This window comes from Cyprinodon tularosa, unplaced genomic scaffold (genome assembly GCF_016077235.1).
Source record: "Cyprinodon tularosa strain WSP-4 unplaced genomic scaffold, ASM1607723v1 ctg786, whole genome shotgun sequence".
Lineage (NCBI taxonomy): Eukaryota > Metazoa > Chordata > Actinopteri > Cyprinodontiformes > Cyprinodontidae > Cyprinodon > Cyprinodon tularosa.
Window position 1 is genome coordinate 253,236 of NW_024039547.1, and position 23,479 is coordinate 276,714.

General features: G+C 41.6%; 1 protein-coding gene and 1 non-coding gene across 3 annotated transcripts; both read right to left on the minus strand.

Annotated features, from left to right (window-relative positions):
- Positions 1–3,188: 3,188 nt before the first annotated feature.
- lrp3 (low density lipoprotein receptor-related protein 3) lies at positions 3,189–16,090 on the minus strand. Of its 2 annotated transcripts, none has more exons than XM_038270989.1 (7): positions 15,857–16,090; positions 12,098–12,233; positions 11,813–12,018; positions 7,384–8,000; positions 6,826–7,298; positions 4,556–4,688; positions 3,189–4,470 (listed from the first exon to the last, which is right to left on the minus strand). In XM_038270989.1, exons 1-7 carry the CDS (start codon positions 15,927–15,929, stop codon positions 3,736–3,738), a joined length of 2,373 nt encoding a protein of 790 aa, XP_038126917.1. In that variant the 5' UTR covers positions 15,930–16,090; the 3' UTR covers positions 3,189–3,735. The 2 variants fall into 2 exon arrangements, with proteins under 2 accessions (XP_038126917.1, XP_038126916.1); XM_038270988.1 differs by having other exon boundaries at positions 12,098–12,236.
- Positions 16,091–20,022: 3,932 nt separating this feature from the next.
- trnat-agu lies at positions 20,023–20,096 on the minus strand. Its single transcript has one exon. It is a non-coding gene; the product is annotated as a tRNA-Thr (tRNA).
- Between the last annotated feature and the right edge of the window lie 3,383 nt (positions 20,097–23,479).

Consider the following 23,479-nt stretch of genomic DNA (forward strand, 5'->3'; position numbering starts at 1 on the left):
CAGACACCTAGAAATATTTATATCTTTAAAACGATAGCTGCACAAACGAAAATTTTTGCTGCACAAACGAAGAACAAACGTTTGACACTAATTTTGTCTGATTTGAAGGAGGTGGGGGGGGGCAACTTCACTCAGGTATCTGCAAACCTACCAAAAGATGACTAACACCCTAATCATTCATCAGAGAAGCATTCTTAATAACTGAAGAAGCTGCATATTCTCAACTCGGTGGAAATTAACTGATGCAGTGTCCTGAAGGGCTCTTCTATGTATAGTATTATTACCACCCCACTGTTAAGCATAGTGGTGTCTGTGTCATGCTGTGGTGATACCTTTCTTCAGCAGATGTAGGGAAGATAGAATAGATGGCATGATGGCCAACACTGGAGGAAAACTGATCAAAGAAAAAGGTAAACATATTTGTTTAAATGGCACAATCATTGTCTTTTTTGGCATATTCTTTAAATTTACAGTAGAATACACTGAAAGTTTGTGGTTGACACGTGACAAGAAATGAGAATGTTTAAGAATCATGGCGAAGCCTGTGACTAAAGATGGCGTGGAACATTCAGCAAGCCGTTGGCAAGAAAACAGGAACCTAGAAAATAAGCAGCATGATGCTAATAACGTCTTTTTTTTTTTCTTTTTTATGGGAAATATTGACAGGAGTTTACCAGGTAAGTAGAAAAACAAATCTTACATTCAGTAGAAGTCCAACAATCCTAAGAGTCCCTTGCCGGTCTTAAACAGCAGCAAAAATAGCTTTACAAAAAGCATCAAAGACGGGAGCAGAAAAGGGAATATAAAGTCTCAAAAGTTTCACTGAAGCCTGGAAAGTTTTTCTTTTTTTTTCTATTATAAAATCCTTATTTCCGCCCATGCTGACTGAACAGGCCGGGTCCATCGCACTCGCCTCCATTAAGTAGAAATCGGAGCAGATGCTCTGAAGGTTTTTGTAGACAGAATTATTCAAGCAATAGGACACGTGGCTGAGCGGATGAACAGGAAGGATCCTTAAAAATCACAGCAGAGCAAATCAAAATGCTAACTCACTTATCAGACGAATTAAATACAAAATAAAGCTTCACAGATATGACACCAAAGTTCAAAGATGTTTAATAAAAAATGATTAAATGTGGGCGTGCAGGTGGTTAGAGCAGACGACCCATGTATGGAGGTCTTAGTCCTCTACGCTCCTGACCCGGGTTCAAATCCGACCTTTTGTCCTTTGCCGCATGTCTCTCCCCCTCTCTCAGACCCCCTCCTGTCCAAAAATGAGCCGCTAATGACGTAAAAACTCCAAAAAAGAAATTAAATGTTGCAATAGCAAGGCTCTGGTTAAATTAGCAGGCGGACTGAAGGAAATCGGCCATACTTCCTGGATCCAGTCTCTGTGCTAAGCTAACTGCTAGCTAATAGTTGTGAATTAGAATTAGTTTTTAAAAAATGTCAGTGAATATCTTTCTATCAAACGATACAATCAGTCATTCTCCAACTTTTCTTAGATGGCCCCCCTTTGATTTAAAAAAGCAAACCTTTGAAGTGATACCACTGAATAAATATAACTGATTTTTTTAATAGCGAACCAATGTGTTATAAAAATCTCCCTTATCTTTCATACCTTTTTCATGGTTTGAAGATTTATTTTTTTTTTTTTAGGTGCAAAACAAGGTGCAGGATTGAACAGAGTTTTATTTCTGCACTGGAAAAAATCTAAATCTAGATAAGTAATTTTTTTCTTAAAATAAGTGCATTTGTTCTTGGATTGAGGAGGTAAAAGAGACATTTTGGCAATGGAACAAGACAATTTACACTTTAAATAAGAAAACACAATTGCATTGTCTTGTTTCAAGTGCATGTTATCTAGTTAACATATTTTAAGAGCAAAAATACTCATCCCATTGGCAAACTTTCTCATTTAGCTTCTCGAATTAAGGATAAATACACAAAATTTAAGACATTTTTACTGCTCGTCCAATGTATTCCAAGTGTCCTGAGTGGGTAGCGTCCATAATTTACTCCAAACGAAGTCATTTAGAATGTTTTTAGAGCATAAACAGTAGTGTATAGGATTTCCTGAAAGCGCGTTCACGAGTCTACGGAAACCGCGGCAGACCAAACCAGACGAAAGTGCGCATTCAGCGTCTGCTCTGCCGATAATGCAAGCGTAGAAGAAGAAATGTGCTGTTTACCTGTGCAAAGAAAGAAACAACGAAAGAAAAATGTCTGAGGACTTCAGTGTTGAGGAAGAGCATGAGTCCTCTGCCGAGCTGAATGCTTTTAGGAAATCCTATACACTACTTTTTATGCTCTAAAAAACATTCTAAATGACTTCGTTTCGAGTAAATTCTGGATGCTACCCACTCAGGACACAATACATTGGACGAGCAGTATGGAGGAATATTGACACGTTTTTTGTGGACTTTTATGGACCTTTCTGTCTCGGGCACCATAGACCTCCATTATTTGAATGTCAGCAGACAGCAAGAAGCCTCCCAGATCTCCAGATGCATTTGAGATATCAAAAAAGTACTCCAGAGTGTTGTTCAGCATGGGGGTGAGTAGAAAATGAAGGCTAATCATGTTTCGGGTGTACTATTCCTTTAACACTGTCCTGTCTGGCAATAAGAATAATGCCAAAAAGAACCCAACAGATTTTACTATCACAAGTGTAGCAGTATAGCAATTGCCATATTGTTCCACTTGTTTCATGCATATAAATTGCTTAATTATAATTATGCAGGGAGTTTTACAGTTTATATGGACAGCTTTTTCAATTCAAAATGTCTGGATTAGCGTTTAGTTCCAGGCTTTATAGAGTGGACCAAAAACAAAGACTTGTTTTGGTTTAGAAAGCATTTAAATTGAAGGACAGGTCAGCGCCTCAGTAACGGGGAGTCATTGAGGTCTACGTTAGTCTGCAATAGACCAGTATCAAACAAAGTCCACTGGATTGTTCTTTCTTTAACTTTTTATGGAACAACAATGACCTGAATGACTTAGAATCTTCACCAGCACTCACTTTATTATCTACTAAAATTAGGGGGTGTTTTGTATTCAGATTTTAAGCTATTTATCACAAAGTAACAACAAATTAATAATCAGCATTCCTAACAGGAAACATTCCTAACCTGGATCTAGGATGCACCCAGGAAATGATCTAAAGTAAACAGGAATGTAAAATACAGTGGCGTAAAAACAGTTTTATCTCTTATTCTTCATCAGCAGAGACTTTTTTTCCCAAACATGAAGAGTAACTAGGTAAGGTATAACTGTGTATTTACAATGCATGTAGTGAAATGTTGGTCTATAGGCCTCCTCGGCTCACAGTCGGTGGCGGTGAATAATGGCTCTGGGTAATAACACAAAATGTTTTGGTTTGTTAGGTAGATTTCTTGGCTGTTTTGTCCAAAACTGAGTTTTTTTGAGTATTTTTATGCATTTCGTCATCGATTCTCCAGTAAGCTTCACAAAGAGATTTACAACACACTGCTGGTTGGATTCACATCAGGACAGACTGAATATGCAACCCTATTTACACATCAGTAAGCATTCAGAATATTAACTGTATTGATATTCAGCTGCGTTTTTATCTGTGAGTGGAAAGGAAAGGTCTGAATCTGATGTAAAGGACACTTTGGTGGAGCAGATATCCGGTCATCCCACTGAGACCACTTCATGCTTTATGTCTTGGCACTTCCCTCCCTGAGTCTTCGCCCCCGCCCCTTATGTTTACTAAATCTGCTGAGTCAGCTTGCTCTCTGTATTCATCTCATCCACGCAGCTCCTTTCCTCACTTGGCACGGCCATAGAAAAATGACTGTCGGATTCCTCTCTTTCCACTGAAGGAAACATGTTCTCAGAGGGTGACGTCACCTCTGAACCCTGAGGGGGGGGTTGGGCTGATTGCATTGGGGAGCTACTTGTGAGCACAGGGGGAGACATGGGGGAAAAGGGTCCCAAAGGTGAGTACCGCTTAAAGGCGACACCCTTTAGGTTAACTGCAAGTTCCAGAACCAATTTTCTGGTTGGACGGCAGGAGCAGGAAGGTACGGGGGCTGCCTGAGGGGTGGGGGGCTCAGACTGCGGGACCCCATCGCCCCCGCTGCCGACAGGCGACTGTTCCTCCGCGTCTGAACTGTTCACTGACTGCAAAGACAGCGGCGATGCAGGGCTTTCAGGCGTTAGAAAGCCTCCTACTTCACCCTCATCTTGGACACGGGCTGCTGACATGGCGGCACCCATTGACCCCTCCTCCCTCACTGCGTGGTAGCTTTGGAGCCCCAGTGTAACCTGTGCAGGTTCGACAGGATCCAGCAGCGCGGTTTGGCCCCTCGCTCGACCCGGAGTACGGAAAATCCGACTCCACAGATGCCCGAGACGTCTTCGAGAGGAAGAAGAGGAGCGGCGAGTTGAGTGACGGCGGATCTGCCTGCGCATTGCCAAACGAAGGTTCTGTAACACCGAGGCCTGAATGAAGGAGGAGGCAGAACAGAACAGTTATTTTTCTTATTCCACGGTACAGTCTCATACCACAGGACCATTAAGGTGTTACCTGGGTGGGGTTGTAAGCTGGGAAATCCTCCACAGGGGGGATGAGACCCTGAGCTATCAGCTGACCATAAGAAGGAGGAGCTTCTCTCTGAACAAAATCTGCCTCCATGCGAGTCATCTGAGTCTCAAAAGCTCTGCAAGAGGAACAGTTAGATATTTTATTTTCTATTTCATAGAAAGTAGTTAAATGATCCACAGTAATGGTTTCCAGTGGAAACAGGGTTCACGCCAAGATAATTGGAAAAACAATTAAAACCAACGATTAAATATTTTATTGCTTCAGAATCAATTCCCTTTGAACTTTTCAAGATTTTGGATCATCACACACACAGTCAAAGCATATTTTTGAGGATTTTATTACCCCTTGAAAAACCGATCCATGCCGAGACCGGTCCGAACTCGGATCAGTTAACCAGGCCGAGCTCGGTTCTTCTGACGACCGTTTACACATCACGCTATCTCGACTCCTCGCCTCCTAGTGACGATCTGCGGTATTACTGTCAGTATTGAAGGAGGAAATCAAGAAGTTGGTGGCGGTAATGCACCAAAGGTTGTTTGCCAACCGACATATAACACAAGAAGAAGAAGACGAAGAAGGAGGGAATCAAGCAAATCAAAATGGCGGCGCCCGTCACATTCAGAAAGTTATGCTTGATTATTATTGCTGTACTTTGGTGTTATTGTTTAAAATGTTGCGTGGAGAAGATTTCGATTGTTTATAGTTGAAGAAGAAGTTGTTCTTCTCTACCGCCATCTAATGGAATGGAGTGTGAATCGCGATGTGCAGCCAGACGGAGATGACGCATTCTGCTCATGCGCTCTTGTTATCAGAGAACCGAACCAGGGAAAAACCGAGCCGAGCCCACCTCTGGAACTGGTCTGCAGTTAGCTCGGTCCGGTTGGGTCTAGCGCGGTTCGGTTCAGTTTGCTTTCCATTTACACACGATAAGTTATCTCCGTTACTGAGCTCGGACCGGTTTTTTAAGGGTAGTGTAAATGGGGTATATGTGACAGACCCACAATGAGAAGTGTATAGACGTCAGATGGGAGGAATACAATATATGAAATGGTTTTACACATAAAGCATGTTTTACAGTCTCTATACCTCAATTAACGATTAACCGATTACTAAATAAATTGATGATTGTTTCAATAATTGATTAATTTGATTAATTGAACGCTAATGTGCAGAATAATGTTTGATCAACGGTTTTGTTTTTCTTCTTCCTCTTCCTGGTTAAAGAGAGTTTGCTAATAACCACCATCAACTGGAGAGGAGTGGAAACACTTCATCAGTGGTTGTAGATTCATACTTATAAACTTGTGATTCATACTTTCACTACTGCAAATTAGTGACTTTTTTTTTACTTGTATTGATAATTTCTAAACTTGTTTTCTCAGAGGTGAGATATCTGATTTCATATGAGTTGGTAACCAAGGGAAAAATGCTAATCTTAATTTCATTTACTTTTATTGACTTTAACTTATAAATTCAGTCACCTGCACATACACTTTTATTGACTATGATCTTACCCCACAGGGCAGGACATCCATACTCTGACTGTTTGACTGTGTAACGTTCTGATTAGATAACACCTTCAGATGATAAACTCCGGATCGCCTGCATTCTGAAGAAAAACTGCTAAAGAGGAAAAAAATGCCCTCGGGAAATTGAGCATACCAAAGCAACTTTAAATCAAGATAAGGCTTCCTGGAGGAAGAAGCTGGAGATCAAGCTCCAGCAGAACGACTTTAGAGACGGTTGGTCAGAGATGGAGAAGATCAGAGGCTCAGCATCCCTCTGCTGTCCAATATAAGAGAAATCTCACACTCTTGACTGCCTCCCTTTCAAGCTAATAACTGTTTTATCTCCTAACCTGGCCAGTGACCCTTCTGCTTCCACATGTTTGTGCTCAACCTCATCATAAGACAGTCCTGCTCTGTTTGCTGCCCTCTTCCACCTGTCTGACCCAAGAGACCGTTTCAGTGATGTGGAAGAACTCCTTTCCCCAAAGAAAACTAAACTGCAGACCTTTTGGCTGCAACACTGAGCTCCTACTGTATATCATGAAGCTCACAGGCTCCTGTTGATCAACCAAAGTAGGCAAACAAGCAACTATTAAAACTCCTAATGGTTGCTTATTGCCATAGAGTTGAGAACGGCATCATCAACCTACTTCAACAAACCCATGGTCATCTGGAAAAGCAGACAGCACTGGGAATTCAATGTCTGTTATGCAAAGAACTGCAAGAATATCTAGAAACCCTCACCTGTACTCTCTGTTCCTTAGCGAGTGCAGTTTCAGCGCGCAGCCAAGTGCGATTACCAGCAGGAGGCTGCAGACCAGGCTGCCAATCAGGGCAGCTGTGATCACCTTCCTTGGTACTGCGGCCAGGCAGTCCCTCTCATCGCTGCCGTCTAAGCAGTCCTCCTGGCCGTCGCAGCGCCACGTCTCAAAGATGCACAGGTTGGTCCCACAGTGAAAGTTTCCAGGTTGGCAGTCGTAGCAGTTCTTCTCGTCCGAACCGTCAGGACACCTCTTCTGGTTGTTGCAGCGCTCGGATGCAGCGTAGCATGCACCGGTGCCTCCTTCGCATGGGAACTCCCCCTCGGGGCACATCGCGCAGGCCTCTTCGTCGCGACCCGATGGGCAGTGCCAGTATCCGTCGCAGCGCTGATGGTCAGAGTAGCAGCCCTGCTCGCTGCCGCAGGGATGCTCGCCAGGAAAACAGTAACCTTTGACCTATCAGATGAAAGACACGTCAAAGATCATTTTAGACTTTGCTTGGCTACGCAGAAACAGGTACTATTGGAATGTGAAGATGCACCTGATAAGTAGCATTAAAGCCCCGACCAGGGCTGTGAGGCTGCGCCATGTACAGAACACTCATCTGGCCTCGGCTCGACTCCAGCAGCGCCGGCCGCCGATTGTTATGATGCGACAGCACCTGTAAGAGATGCTCAGCCCGCTGCAACAGGCCATCGTAAACATGAAGGGAATCTCCAGGCCCAAGCTGCAGGTCCAGCTGCAGCATGATGGGCTTTGGGTCCTGAGTGTCCAGCAACCAGGAGCATCTCAGCTCAGCCACAGAGCTTCGGTCAGCGTGGAAAAAGTCAGGAGAGGCAAACGAGCCGTAAAAGTTCCCCAGTCGTTTGCCGCAGGTGGTGTCTGGACAATGCAGCTCGTCGCTTCCATCCCGACAGTCTCTGTCTCCGTTGCAGCGCAGGGAGGCCGGCAGACAGCGGGTGGTCTGGGCCTCCGTACACGGCAGCGAGCCTGGGGGGCAGAGACTGGGGAGGGGCTCGGTGGGAGGCGCGAAGCAGCCGTGTTCGTCTGTGGCGTCGCCGCATTCATCCTGTCCGTTGCATTTCCAAGAACGAGGAAGACACTTCCCATTCCCACATAGGAACTCGTCGGACTGGCAGCTGCTCTGACCCAGGTGGCCTGCAGAGGGCAGAAACACAGACTCTGAAATGAAAAACAGTAAGAAGACTCCCTGTAGGGAATCTTATATAAATCAAGCTGTTTTCTGAAGGCCTGACAGTTTAATTAGAGAACAATAGAAATTCCAAAAAAGAAAATTAAAAACAATCCACTGGACATGGTTTCCAAGTCTGAAGAAGTTACGCTTCCCATCCAAGAAGCTTTTTCAATTCAAAATGTCAGAAACAGTGTTGAGTTCAAGGTTTTATACATTAGCCCAACAAAGCCTTGTTTTTGTTTTCAAAATGAAACAGACGAACGGGTCTACTCCTTTGGAATGGGGGTCGTTTGGCTTATTCTGTTAGCCTGCAATGCCCCGTACCCGTCTGAGAGTCTGAAAGGTTGGTTGTTAAAGGGAATTGTTAGCCTGGCTGAATAGGCAGGGTCCTCCGCTCTCCTGTACGATGATAACAGGAAGGAATCAACTCAATTGTGGCATTGTAGGTTTTTGAAACCTGAAACCTGAGTCCGCCCCCTCTGTTTAAGGCTGTTTTTTTCTTTCCTAACATAGATGGCTTCCTTCACACCCCTCTCAAACCACTTGTTTCTTTTTCCAAAATGTGAACATTCTGGTCCTCCAAAGAATGTCGTTTGCCCATAAGGTGTAGATGTACTGCAAAGTCTTGTCCAGAGGAGGGCGCTCTTCTGTGTTGGGTCTTGCGTCTGTGAAAAGGTAGTTTGGTTTCTCCAATATTAGAGAACATTAGAATAGCAAAAGGGGCGACAGTGGCGTCGGATGTGGGAGTTTGCCCTGAAATCTAAGGATTGACGGTTCAAGCCCCGACTCCGACTGTCGTTGTGTCCTTGGGCAAGACACTTCACCTGCATTGTCTACTGATGGTGGTCAGAGGGCCTGGTGGCGCCAGTGTACGGCAGCCCCGCTTCTGTCAGTGAGCCCCAGGGCAGCTGTGGCTACAATGTAGCTTGCCACCATCAGTGTGTGAGTGTGTGCATGAATGAATGTAGTGTAAAGCGCTTTGGTCAAATCTCCTGGCTTGAATAAAGGCGCTATATAAGTACAGGTCATTTACCATTTAGCATCAATTCAATTTCAATTCAATTCAATTCAGTTTATTTATATAGCGCCAAATTCACAACACATGTCATCTCAAGGCACTTTACAGTTCAACCAGATCATACAGTCAAATTGATACAAAGTTTTCTATCTAAGGAAAACCAGTTGATTGCATTGACTCATTGACTCAAATACAATCCCCCACACTAAGCATGCTTGTAGCGACAGTGGAGAGGAAAAACTCCCTTTTAACAGGAAGAAACCTCCAGCAGAACCAGGCTCAGTGTGAGCGGCCATCTGCCGAGGCCGACTGGGGTTCAAGGAGACAGAAGCAGAGATACAAAAAGCAGCTGTAAAAGGCGGCCCCGTCCAGGAAACACACAGCCAGGCAGACGAGCTCCAAGGCAGCTCCCATGCCAGAGGACGAAGAGAGCACATCCACTCAGTCATCATGAAAACAGGAATATAGCAGAATGGACAGCAAGGAGAAGCTCTGTCCAGAACCCTATAGGGGCATAATGTCAGCTCATATGGTTCAACTTCCATATAAAATCATATTTAAAGCGTATTATGCTATCTGATCACTAATTGATTCCGTGCTGCCCTGCGATGAACTGGCGACTTGTCTGGGGAGTACACCGCCTTTCTGTAATAGACTGCTGGAGGTGTTGGCACCACTGCAGCCCCACTGCAACCCTGACTGGTGCAGTGACAGATGGTGTAGCAGTGTAATGTTAGTCGCAGCCCTGGATCCAGACTTATATACATTATGAGATTCTCCACTAGCAAATGAACATGAAACTTCTCTAGCTAAGACAACCTGAGCTAATTTGAAAAGGAAAAACAAAAATGTCTAACCTGACTACAGCCAGATGCATGTCTCGCTCTGCCCAGCTCCACTCACATACATCTGGGAACCCCCCGAAGGAATTGCCTTTACTGAAGGCTGGGCCTTATCAAAACTCCTTGCATATGATTGGATAAGCCACTTGTCTGTCATCTTTATTGACGTGCTATTTCAACCACTCACACCGAAGCTAACCCGTGACGCTGTGAGAGGAGGAGCCATTTGGTAGATCAAGCTCTTGCCAAATCCGGTCGGGAGAAGGGCGAAAACATCGTTTCCACCAACAAAAGCCCTCAAAGCCGTTCTCTGATGTTCTTTTAATGAAACAATATCAGATAGATTGGATAACACAGAAGAAATAGCAGCATCAATGCTAACGCTTGCTTCCTCAATGCGAGCCGCCATTGTTGTTGGAATCTCAGGGTCGCTTCTCCACTCCAGGACACACCCGCCCTGCGTCCTGATTGGCCAGACCATAAATTTGGTTGGGGAAATCACTTTCAATGAGCGGTGTTCCAGATGTATGTGAGTGGAGCTGGGCGGAGCGAGACATGCATCTGGCTGTTGACAGGTTAAAAAATGTCAGCTTCTAGTATTCAAATTCTTTCATAGCCCAAAACGAAGGTGCCGCTACAAAGTATTGATTCTGAAATATATGTCCGACTTTCAGATTATGATTTGTAAAAACTTGGTTTCCAATCACACACTACTTTTTGTTGGTTAGTCACATCAAATGAAAGAAAACCAAGTTTAGGTCGTAACAAGAATCGAGTCAATTCAGTTTATTTCTATAGCTCCAATTCACAACATGTCATTTAAAGGCACTTTCCAGTTCACCAGATCATCCAGTCAGATTGATTCAAAGTTTTCTATCTAAGGAAAACCAGTTGATTGCATCGACTCATTGACTCAAATTCAATCCGTCACACTTAGCATGCTTGTAGTGACAGTGGAGAGGAAAAACTCCTTTTAACAGGAAGAAACCTCCATTAGAACCAGGCTCAGTGTGAGCGGCCATCTGCTGAGGCCGACTGGCGTTCAAGGAGACAGAAGCAGAGACACAAAAAGCAGCTGTAAAAGGCGGCCCCATCCAGGAAACACACAGCCAGGTAGACAATACAGTCAAGATCATCCAGACATGATTATGGAAGTAAATCTGTGCCACTGGGATTTAAATTAAAAATGTCACTGAAATATAAATGTTGTATGTTTGTACTTACTCTTTCTGTAGTAAAAAAATGTGAAAAATTCATTGTCGCTATATCTATATAGTTGAAATTTAATTTCTTTTTACTTCAAGCTAAAAATTCACATTACTACTATATAATATATAATATATAGTATATAATACTATATAATTCAGCATCTAAATTACACTGAATTTAGATGCTGAATTTAACACAGTGAAATTGAGGCAGTTGAATCTTAGTTGCTGAAAACATTGCGTTTGAATTTTGAAAGGCTGAATTTTTTATATGCTGCTTTTTTAACACTGAAAAGTCAAAAAAAAAAAAACAACAGGTATTGAAAATGTATTAACAGTGAAATAGTATTGTGAATTTTTAGCTTGAAGCGAAAATACCAAATACAATTTCAACTATATAGATATAGTGACAATGAATTTTATTTTTTTAGGTTGAAAATGTTTTGTGAATATATTTTAACACAGAGAGTAAATACAAACATACAACATTTATATTTCAGTGACATTTTCTATTTAAATCCCAGTGGCACAGATTTACTTCCATAGATGATCCATCAAAGGAAAACCTCCAGATTGCATCGAGTCATTGACTTTGAAGGATTCACTCAGACAGACTGAAACAAGTTGCCAACTAAGACATAGAAAATGAGAGAGGGAAGGTTTCATGCAATGACTCCAGCAGCAAGTTGTGCAATGTGTCACCTTACCTCTGATGTAGGAGAGACGGAAGCCCTGGGCTTGCCCTGAGCTGTTGGCCTTGGAGTGGAAGTAGAGCCAAACGCGCCCCCTGCTGGAAATAAAAGGAGGAGGCAGCGTGGAGCCACACAACCTGGATTCTCCGCTCCACGACGGCGTCAGCAGGAGCCAGTCGCCCATACATCCTCCTGACTCCATGAGGTCAAAGTTACGGAAGCTGGAGCACAGGATGGATCATGTTGACGCTCGCTTTGGGCAAATGGAAAGTTGCAGAGCGTGTGCAGGGGTGGTCCTACCTGATGGTGATTACCTCTCCTGGGCTTCCTTGGATACGCCAGCTGCAGTTGAGGCCAGGTGGATAATTTAAAGGCCAAGATGGACTGTAGAGAACCCCCCTCCTCTCTGTGTGGACCTCTACCTGCTCTGTGCAGGCTGCTGCAAGACGCATCACACGTCATTATTTTATCTTGATAAAACAATCTTAAAAACGTTGCATGCAATAGTTGTCACTCATGTCCTGTAATACATTAAGCCTGCTGCTTTTACACGATTTCTAACAGACTTTTTCCTGCCACTTAATTTTCCATAAACACACTTAAAGCCATTTAGCAACAGCTTATTCAGCAATCATCCTTTACGGCTTATACTCCTTCCTAATGGTTTTAAACTGTCTGTTTCTCAGCAGTTTGGGGCCGCAACGTAGCATTTATCACCTAGAAACTTTTTTTGTTTCGTTTCAGTAATCAAAATAAACATATTTGTATTGAAACAAACACTGTATGCAATAAAATATGAATAAAATAACTGAAATGGTGACCTTTTTAAGAACAGATGCTCCAGCAGCTCACATTTCAATGAACCAGAATGTTTGAAATCCACCTAGAGATTTTTTTTTTTTTTTAACTGTTGCTGAAACGAAGTCAGAAACAGAAGTGGAAGGAATTAAAGTGGCCGCCAAGGCAACAGCAGCTCTGCAGCCATCGCATCATTGCTCCAGGGACCAAACGACATCAGAGTGAGGTGCTGAGGATGAGCTCTAGGAACAGTAAACAGGGATCCAATTGTTTTTGCAACGCAGACGCATCAGAAACAGCCTTCCTCTTCTAAACGTCTGATAAAAGGGCCTAAAATCTCCACTCCTTCTGTTCACAAGAAGAACGAAAAACATCTAGAAAGGAAATAGAGGCTGATCTAAGAACTAATCTAACTAAAAGCTTGGGAGAAACAGAGGCAGACCAACAACTCGGCTGCAGATCAGAGATTATCCAGACTGGGGTGGTTTGCTGAGTGTGTGTGAGCTTGTTTTTATGCTTTATCAGTGAAGTCAGCAGCAGCAGAGTGATGCAGGCGGGGGTCATTAAAAGCTAAGTGATGGATATCGACGAGAAGGACATGTCTGGCTCAGCACAGGGCGAAGATGTTTGGGGAGGATGGAGCAGAGCTGCGGAATGTTGGTGCAGCGACTCTGGAGCTTCGTTTGAACCTTTCTGTTTAACACTTCACACCAGCTGTAAGCAAAGCGGCGGAAGGATAATGGTTTTGGCCACAGGTCATGATTTCAGGAAGAACTGAGTCAATTAGAAGTTCCTCTATCAGTACATAATGTTCTCATCTGGCCATCATGTCCAGTGCTCGTTCTAAGACACCTGATAGAATGATTCTATAGGGTATTTGGTCCTTTAGGTCTCTGAATGTGTAACATTGTTTTGGCTGAAAATGGCATATTAGCTGTTCTATGAGCCCTAATGCAGCCTGGTTAAAAGCCCTAGAATAAAACGACAGGTTTTCTTCCTTTTATGGAATGATCATGAATATTTAGATGAGCTGTGCTCTGATTGGTTGGTTTACAACGAGCAAAGCTGCTGATCAAAGGTATCATAGCAACAAGCACTCACTCACTGAAACATCAAATTGTTGATATGGTAGGGTGACCAGATGCCCTCTTTTTTTCAGGACATGTCCTACTTTTCATACCTAAAAAAATGTCCGGGGGGAATTTCAAAATCATCCGGGATTTTGGTTGCCTACAGTGCAGCACGTAGTCGCTGGTACAGGAACCCTCGGTGGACGGGGGCAGGGAGCCAGCGGGGGATGGAGCGAACAAACCCGACCCGGTGACGGTAGCCTGGACACCGGCGGCTCCGTGCTTCCCCCCGCCTACCTTATTACCTCCCTCCTCTGCTTGAGGACGGGCGGCTCATGGCTCTTTGCTGAGGTCCGGTCCAGTCAGTGGTCCGGCAGTCAACACTTCATACCCCCACCCCCCTTGGGCCAGTGGGCTGGTCCGTATGTCAATTTGGGGGCGTGACAAAAGTACAGGCCAGAACCAAATAAGGCAACATCCCCGAGTTTACATCAACTCAGGGCTTCGTTTGGATTCGCCTGTTTTATGGTGGAAGTTTAGGATTGTGAGATTTGCAGAGAAAGGAGGTGTTGATGGGGTTTGAACCTAGCCTCGTGAGACCATCCTGATCTCGCGAGCTTTCAAGGTTTCATTCGCAGATCAGTCTGGCTACTTTCCGTTAAAGAAAATTTGGAGCCGTTCACCAAACGAACGTCCAATCAGCGTTGGCTTTGAGGCGGGTTAAGGTGTGACGCAACGAGAAGCGCAACAGTTCAGTCTAACATGGCGGCTTCAGTCGATGAAACTAGCGTTAGCGTGGCTATCGAGCAAGTTTTATCGGAATTACAGAGTATTTCTTCACTGAAAGAAGAGCAAAACACTGCTCTGGAGGCTTTTCTCAGAGGAAAAGATGTTTTTGCTCTTCTCCCGACTGGTTTCAGCAAGAGTAGCCTGGCTTGTGGTTGTGTTTTCGCCGTCGCTCTGTTAGGACGTCATATGCTTCGTTGATCTGATTGGTTTATTTGGCCCGTCTATCACCAACATAGGCCAATCAGCTAACCAGTATTTTCGCCCCTTCCCAAAATTACTTCAATGGAAGGTTTCCAGATGGATATGCGGAGCAAATCCATCTGACAGAGTCAGGTTAGTTTGAACTTCCCTGTACGTCCATTTTACCCACTGAACTATCGTTATTCATCTATGACAATGGAAACTCTGGTTTGCATTCTATGATCCCCTTAAAGACAAAACATGTCACGTTCTAAACTAAAATCTAAACGTTTGTAATGGAAAGTTAATTTTGTATGAACTTTTGTAATCAGTGGTGACAACTTCATTTTTATTTTACTGCCTTTTGGGTTTGAAATGCAGTTCGGTGTCTGCAATAAAATAATCACAATCATTTTTTTTTGTTTTTCGAGGGTGGGGTGTATTTTGTCTTTTACAAAAAGCGTCTGGCATGGTTCCGGCCAGACATTTAAGCACCCTCCAGGGAGGAATTAGTTGGTTTCCTTGCACAGATCTGGTTTTTAATCACATTAACAATCCACCCACCATTAAAAGCCCCCAAATGAATGACATCCATGCCCATGAGGAGTTTCTGCAGAGGTCTGCCTGGAAGCATGACATAACGCATGTTTCCTGTACATTATGGGGAGATGGAAAGAATCCTGCAAATAAAAGCTTCTAACTAAGGTGTGTGAATCATTATCTCCATACACACCCATGCAAACACAGAGACCCATAAGGAGCATTTTCATTCCAGTAAGTTGCAGTGTATGATAACAGAGACGGGAGGAGGAGGAGGAGGATAGGGGCTGACTGGCTGCAGAGAGGCAGTGATGTAATGCTGATAGCAGCATCACATTTGTGAAAGAGCATCCATGTTTCTACACCCCTGATCATTTAGGCACCACAGATCAATGCCACGGCGGGTCTCAGCAGGATGAATGACACTGCTTCCACTCCACCAGGTCACAACAGTGAAATCTCTCAATGCTGATCTGTCAGCAGCAGAAACAATCCCAGCAGGGTTTATTCAGGTGTCAGCGGCTCGGTTCAAAGCAATGATCAAACGCCAGGTGCGGCGAAAATCAAAGATGGAGAAATAAACATAAAAACAAACAACAAACGTTCTGCTCCATTAAAAGTCTCCCTCTGTGGGGGTAAAAACAGGGATCTATAGGCTGATGGAGGCATTGTTGTTTCTCACCTGCACAGAGCGGGGCGCAGCGGCTCCACAGCAGACCTATCAGCAGCAGCAGCAGCGGCTCTGTGGGCCCCATGGTCCCCTCAGGATCAGGGGCTCCGCGCTCTGCTCAGCATCACGGACGCAGCGAAGCTCCAGCAGCTGCTGTCAGCCGCCGGCTCCGCGCGGAGGAGATGCATTGTGTCCTTTGAAGAGTCAAGCAGGGAAGCAAAGGTCAAGGTAGACAGACTAAAGCACGCGGCGTCCGCTTTGACTCTTCAAAATAAAAGCTTCCATCTCTTCAAATTAAGAGCACGTGATTACATCCTGCTTATGTTTTATTTTAAAAGCTTAAATTAATAATTTTCTCTTTATAGTTCATTTTCTCACAAAAGTTCATTCCAACCTCACACTGTGTTGTACGGAAGAGGATTAGGGCCACTGAAGAAAAAAAAAAAAGTTAACTGATTTCAGTTTAGTATGGGAAAAAAGTCAGAATTCTGAGATTAATTTTAATTTTAACAAAAAGTCAGAATTCTGAGAAAAAAGTCAGAATTCTGAGAAAAAAGTCAGAATTCTGACTTTTTTCTCAGAATTCTGACTTTTTGTTAAAATTAAAATTAATCTCAGAATTCTGACTTTAATCTCAGAATTCTGAGAAAAAAGTCAGAATTCTGAGAAAAAAGTCAGAATTCTGAGATTAAAGTCAGAATTCTGAGATTAAAGTCAGAATTCTGAGAAAAAAGTCAGAATTCTGAGATTAATTTTAATTTTAACAAAAAGTCAGAATTCTGAGATTAAAGTCAGAATTCTGACTTTTTTTCCATACTATACTGAAATAAAATTTAAAAAATCAGTTAACTTTTTTTTTTTCCCAGGGGCCCTAATCCTCCTCCGTAGTGTTGCATATGGGGAGAACTACACTGAAAAAATAATGCAACAGTTTTTGGCATTTACTTAATCATATTTAGTTACTTTAACACAATTGTTTCATAATAGCAGTGGAGGACATAAAACAATTTTGTTAAAATATGATTAACTAAATGCCAAATGTGGTTGCATTATTTTTTTCAGTTTACAAGAACTGGCCAGAATTGTGAATTGGCAAATTATAAATGATTTTTACAAGTTTCTGCAAATATATGCATATATAGGCTATATTTCACTGTTATTATGGGTATGTTTCTACCCCTTTCCTATAAATTATTCCTATAAAGAATTATTAGTCTTACGTCTTCTTGTAGGATTACTTTACAAACTTTACAAAGCTAAAAAAAACAACATCCCTACAGCCTGATGCTGCCACCACTGTGTTTCATCATGGATATATAATGTTTATTTCTTCCTATTTTGTTCAATGTTTTGCATAAAGTAAAACAAGTTTCATTTAATCACATATTTAATACAACCGTTGCTCAGTCTGTCTTTTCAGGTGGGCGGTTATGTCAAATTTAAAAATAAACCCACTTTTAAACATATCTATATTTTGCCTCCTGTGTGCATTGGTCTTCATGATGTTTAATCAAGTTTTCTAGAGGGGTGAACCAATCCATTTTATATGATATGATACTGATATTGCAACTTGGAGAATTGACCCATATTGACCCGATAAGATGTTAGCATGAATCCTGCATACTTTTATTATTTATTTTCTACTGTATAATGTTAGAAAGGGCTTTAAAAGAGAGAATGGACCGATATCTGCAATAAGTCTCATATCAAGATACCTGCAAGGCAAGGCAAATTTATTTGTATAGCACAATTCAGTACAAAGACAATGCAAAGTGCTTTACATGATTAAAATACAGGAAGATAAAACAGAATCAAAGCAAGTAGGAAAAAATAAAATAAAATAAAAAGTGCAGAAACAAAAAAGAATATTAAAAACAGTTGGACCAAAGAAAATATGTTTTAGTTGAACTGTTTAACTAGAACAGTTGAAGGCAATCCTAAACAAATGTGTTTTTAGTCTTGATTTAAAGGAACTCAGGCTTTCCGCACTTTTACAGTTTTCTGGAAGTTTGTTCCAGATAAGTGGAGCATAGGAACTAAATGCTGCTTCTCCATGTTTAGTTCTGGTTCTAGGTCTGCAGAGCAGGCTGGAGCCAGAAGACCTGAGTGGTCTGGAGGGTTCTAACCTCTGAGGTCTGAGGACAAAATTATTTAAACTGAGGTAAGATTTCACACAATTGGTAATTGTAAACCACTTTTTGGTGGGGGAAAAAAAATAAATTTCCTTCCATTGTTTTTCATGTCCCTCCTCGTGTCAAATAAAACACAACACTTTGAAGTTTGTGGTTATAAAAATCACCAGTTGCATGAAAGATCACAAAGCATTAATTCTTCTACAAGGCACTGCATCCATTAAGCATGATTTAATTTCATTCTCATTTGTTTGAAATAATTTCAGTTCAAGTTACCTTAAGAGTGAGCAAAATTCATAAGCAACATGGTACCAAAATAAAGCATACATTTGATTTAAAGTATAGTTTGTTTAGGTCAAATAAAATTAACCTGAGCCAATAGAGTAGAAACCTTTATGTTGCACTGCTGCCCCCATGTGGTTAAAAATATGATATCAGGGCAAACCCTCATTTCTACACAGACCCTATACTTGATATTTCACTTACACTACTTCAATTTGAGCTGTTGTTTGTGGAATGGTTATACAGCAAGTTATGCTGTATTATGAGTCCTCATGAAAGCCTGGGTTCTCCCAAGAATATTCAGTGTTTCACAATTAATTTTTTCATTGTAAACTAACTTTGTCTAGGAAACAAACAGCTAAGCAGTTCTTAGCTGTTTTTAATATAAAAAAATGATTGAAGAGAACACAAACAGTCACAGAAAAAGCTGGGCCCATAGCTAAATCTAGGAGAGAAACAGGACTCAACACTGTAAACCAGGCCTAACACTATCACCTATGATGGAAGTTGTTGATGACAGCAGCACAGCTGATCATTCCCTCCAGGATGGTGTCGCAGCCAAAGAGAACCAAACCAGATACAGCTAAAATGATGAGGAAAAGCAGCGAGAACATAAAGCTGAAGAAAGAAGTAATCCAGATTTGGTGGAACAGAGGTAGAATGAAGCAAAATGAGGAACAAATGCTTTAATGTTCTCAAGCGTTATTAGCCTATAGCAGCACGAGGATACCAAAAGATAACCTGAGCCACTTTAACTATAAGTTTTATGAAAAAGGGATGTTTTAAGCCTAGCCTTAAAAGTTGACAGGAAGTCTTCAGAATAAAACTGGTAGTCGTCTCCACAGGAGAGGAGCCTGTATGAACCTGTAAACCTGCAGACTGAGAGCAAAGTGTTATGTTAGAAAAATATGGATCAAATCAGATCTGACATAGGGTGGAGACGGTGGTTATTTACAGCTTTATATGTGAGAAGAGGGATTTCAAATTTAATTGCATATGTATGTGAGGTCAATTGACCTCTGAAACCTTACTGGTGTTAATAAGTGCTTGTACGGTTGTCCATTCCTTTGGTGGACAAATTGATGGACCCTGTCCAGAAGGATAAGGTTTAAAGTTCTGTATCCTTTAAAGAGTTTCAAACCTTATCAAGGTGTACCTAAGAAAGTGTTAGGCATGTATAAGAACATTTCTCTAGATGCAGCTAAATAGCAATGAAAAAATAAAAAAAAGTATAAATTATGAAACAGTTTTATGAATTTAACAGTTATGGATTTAATTTGTGTTGGCTTTTTTTTCCAAATGTAACAATTTAATCACAGATTTACATGTTCAGATAATAGTTTTATCTGTGTACATTTCATGACACAGCTTCTTCTACTGGTGTTACTTGTAATTCTTCAGTCCTCCAGATGAGGGAGCTGTTCGCCACTACTTATTAAATTAGATCGATTGGATCACCTGTTTCGATCTATTTCCGATCATAATCCTTCTCTGATCAGCGAATGCCACCCATATGCACCAAACATCTCGGCCACATGCTATTCTCCGTCCTTTCCATAATAAAGAGTAACCTAACACAGTTTTATCCTACGTAATGCGCAACAATTTTTTTCATTTACCTTTCTACATTTTCAAAAAGCCATTATTTGAGTTTATTTGCAAGACATAGATCTGTGAGCGTAAGTGTGTGGTTGGCATCCTAAAGGCCAAAAAAACAACACATTCAGCAGATTAAGGCTGGGGGGAAAAAATTTGATTCACAAAAGGCACCGCTGGGATTCGAACCCAGGATCTCCTGTTTACTAGACAGGCGCTTTAACCAACTAAGCCACGGCGCCACTGACGACGTAATTCCTGAATATAAGACACAAAAACATCTCACCCACCTATCCTGGCTTATTAATAGCTTACAGAGATCTCTAAGCAGATTACTCGATGTCTTAGAAGTACATTTCTTCATCATTAATAATTAGCTGACATATTCAACGTAATAGTGCGAAGTACAAATGATGACCTCATTCAGCTTCTGTTTAAAGCTAATTTAAGCTGAACTCGCTTAAAGAACTAAAGTTAAATTGAACATATCACTAAAAAGTCACGGCCTTTGCTTTCACAGGTACAGGTAGCAACATTTCCTTCATATTTGTCTTAAAACTGCACACATTTCCAACAATTATGTGGCCTGAAATACACATTATCCCTTTAATTAATCCAGGTTAGATATTCAACGGCTAATTTACTACTATCTCAGGATTATTTTGCTTTTTGCAGGAAGTTTGTTCCACATATATAAAACTACAGCAAAAGGAGAAAAATACCTTTTTGCAATAATCATAAATCAAATCTTCACTGAATAGTTTGGATTATTATCTTCATTAATGACCTTGGTGTTTCTGAACAGATTATTCAGCTCCTCTGCAGCCTTGAAGGTGAAGCTGGTCCTCCCATCTGCTCCCTGTAGCCTTCCTGTTCTCTTTGCTCTTCCTTTTACCTACATATTATAAAGGGGAGGAAGCCTACTTTGCAAATGTTTATTTTCTTTTTTGAGTGAACTTTTGAATGAAATCTTGACCAGTATTACAGTCTACAGCCAACCTGACCTTTCTCAATATAAATTATATAAAATGTGTTTTATGTTCTAATAAAGAATAAAGAAAATCATCAACCAGTAAAGGTCCAGAGACATTTTTGATTATAATGTGACTTTAAACAGAATTTAACATTGAAATAAAATGTTTTTATGCATCCATGTTATACATTGCATCTTTAAATAAAACAAATATATATATTTTTTGTCAAAACGTGTTTATTTAAGGAGAGAGCAACAGTCGTCCAGTTTGGTATACAGACAATTTCCTGATTCCCATATTTTATTAAACCCCTGAACTGAGCGTTTGTTTTTTCCTTTCTTTTTACTGTCTTAATGTTGGCAGTGGGCTTTAGGCTGCCCTGCAAGGCTTTAAACCTGGGTTTGAATGGAGACTAAGCCATTCTAAAGCACAGATCAAGGTGCTCATTTTGAGCCTGGATCCAGATTTATTTTTGATTCTGTTCATGGTGGAGAATCCTGCTTCACAGCAGCAGGTTGAGCCAAACATCCTCTAAATGTGCAGGGTCATCTTTGACTTTCACTTTTCTTTCACCAGTTCACCACAGTTCTTCCAGCAGTCCACACTTTCTCTGCTCTCCTTTTCTCGTCGTCTTCTCCTTCTTTCCCATCGCCGCAAGCCTGGCGATGGGAAAGAAGGGCACAAGTGAAGTTAAACACTGTCATCTGTACAGGTGCTGGTCATAAAATTAGAATATCATGAAAAAGTAGATTGATTTCAGTAATTCCATTTAAAAAGTGAAACTTGTATATTATATTCATACATTACATACAAACTCATATATTTCAGATGTTTATTTTGTTTAATTTTGATGATTACAAATGACAACAAATGAAAATCTCAAATTCATCATATCAGAAAATTAGAATATTGTGAAAAGGTTCAAAATTGATGGCCCCTGGTGCCACACTCTAATCAGCTAATTAACTCAAACCCCCTGCAAAAGCCTTTAAATGGTCTTTCAGTCTAGTTCTATAGGCTACACAATCATGGGGAAGACTGCTGACTTGACAGTTGTCCAAAAGACGACCATCGACACCTTGCACAAGGAGGGCAAGACACAAAAGGTCATCGCTAAAGAGGCTGGCTGTTCACAGAGCTCAGTGTCCAAGCACATTAATAGAGAGGCGAAGGGAAGGAAAAGATGTGGTCGAAAAAAGTGTACAAGCAAGAGAGATAACCGCACCCTGGAGAGGATTGTGAAACAAAACCCATTCAAAAATGTGGGGGAGATTCACAAAGAGTGGACTGCAGCTGGAGTGAGTGCTTCAAGAACCACCACACACAGACGTATGAAAGACATGGGTTTCTGCTGTCGCATTCCTTGTGTCAAGCCACTCTTGAACCACAGACAGCGTCAGAAGCGTCTTGCCTGGGCTAAAGAGAAACAGGACTGGACTGCTGGTGAGTGGTCCAAAGTCATGTTCTCTGATGAAAGTAAATTTTGCATTTCCTTTGGAAATCAAGGTCCCAGAGTCTGGAGGAAAAGAAGAGAGGCACTTCATCCACGTTGCTTGAAGTCCAGTGTAAAGTTTCCACAGTCAGTGATGGTTTGGGGTGCCATGTCATCTGCTGGTGTTGGTCCATTGTGTTTTCTGAGGTCCAGGGTCAACGCAGCCACATACCAGGAAGTTTTAGAGCACTTCATGCTTCCTGCAGCTGACCAACTTTTTGGAGATGCAGATTTCATTTTCCAACAGGACTTGGCACCTGCACACAGTGCCAAAGCTACCAGTACCTGGTTGAAGGACCATGGTATCCCTGTTCTTAATTGGCCAGCAAACTCTCCTGACCTTAACCCCATAGAAAATCTATGGGGTATTGTGAAGAAGAAGATGCAATACACCAGACCCAACAATTCAGAAGAGCTAAAAGCCACTATTAGAGCAACCTGGGCTATCATAACACCTGAGCAGTGCCACAGACTGATCGACTCCATGCCACGCTGCATTGCTGCAGTAATACAGGCCAAAGGAGGCCCAACTAAATATTGAGTGCTGTACATGCTCATACTTTTCATGTTCATACTTTTCAGTTGGCCAACATTTCTATAAATCCTTTGTTTTTATTGGTCTTCAGTAATATTCTAATTTTCTGATATGATGAATTTGAGATTTTCATTTGTTGTCATTTGTAATCATCAAAATTAAACAAAATAAACATCTGAAATATATGAGTTTGTATGTAATGTATGAATATAATATACAAGTTTCACTTTTTAAATGGAATTACTGAAATCAATCTACTTTTTCATGATATTCTAATTTTATGACCAGCACCTGTAATTTATGTCTTAAATCAGGTTGGGTCCGAATAAGCCAGCACGTGGGTCCGGACTGCGATCCACGAATCCGTGACCTCCGCTCTTAGATATGGTTAATCCTTTTGATATTTTCTTCACCTCTGGAATATTTTAATGTGACTGATCATTTATTGTAAAAATCAAGGTCCAAGTTTTCTGGAGGCTCATGTTCAAAATAGGGATGCACGATATAATCGGCCCCAAAACTGAATATCGGACATTGGCCACCCCACCGATATTTAACCCGATATTTGATCAGCTTCTGAGTTTCTAAAATCTAAAAACAAAAATAAAAACTACTACTTCTTCC

What these genes read in the sequence shown, in the direction of transcription:
- lrp3 (XM_038270988.1), bottom strand. Translation starts at nt 15,929, where the DNA reads ATGGGGCCCACAGAGCCGCTGCTGCTGCTGCTGATAGGTCTGCTGTGG. An exon ending in CTGCGCCCCGCTCTGTGCAG is followed by an intron (nt 12,237 to 15,856) that starts GTGAGAAACAAC and finishes TGCGTCTTGCAG; the next exon opens with CAGCCTGCACAGAGCAGGTA. An exon ending in GCTTTAATGCTACTTATCAG is followed by an intron (nt 7,299 to 7,383) that starts GTGCATCTTCAC and finishes TTCATCTGATAG; the next exon opens with GTCAAAGGTTACTGTTTTCC.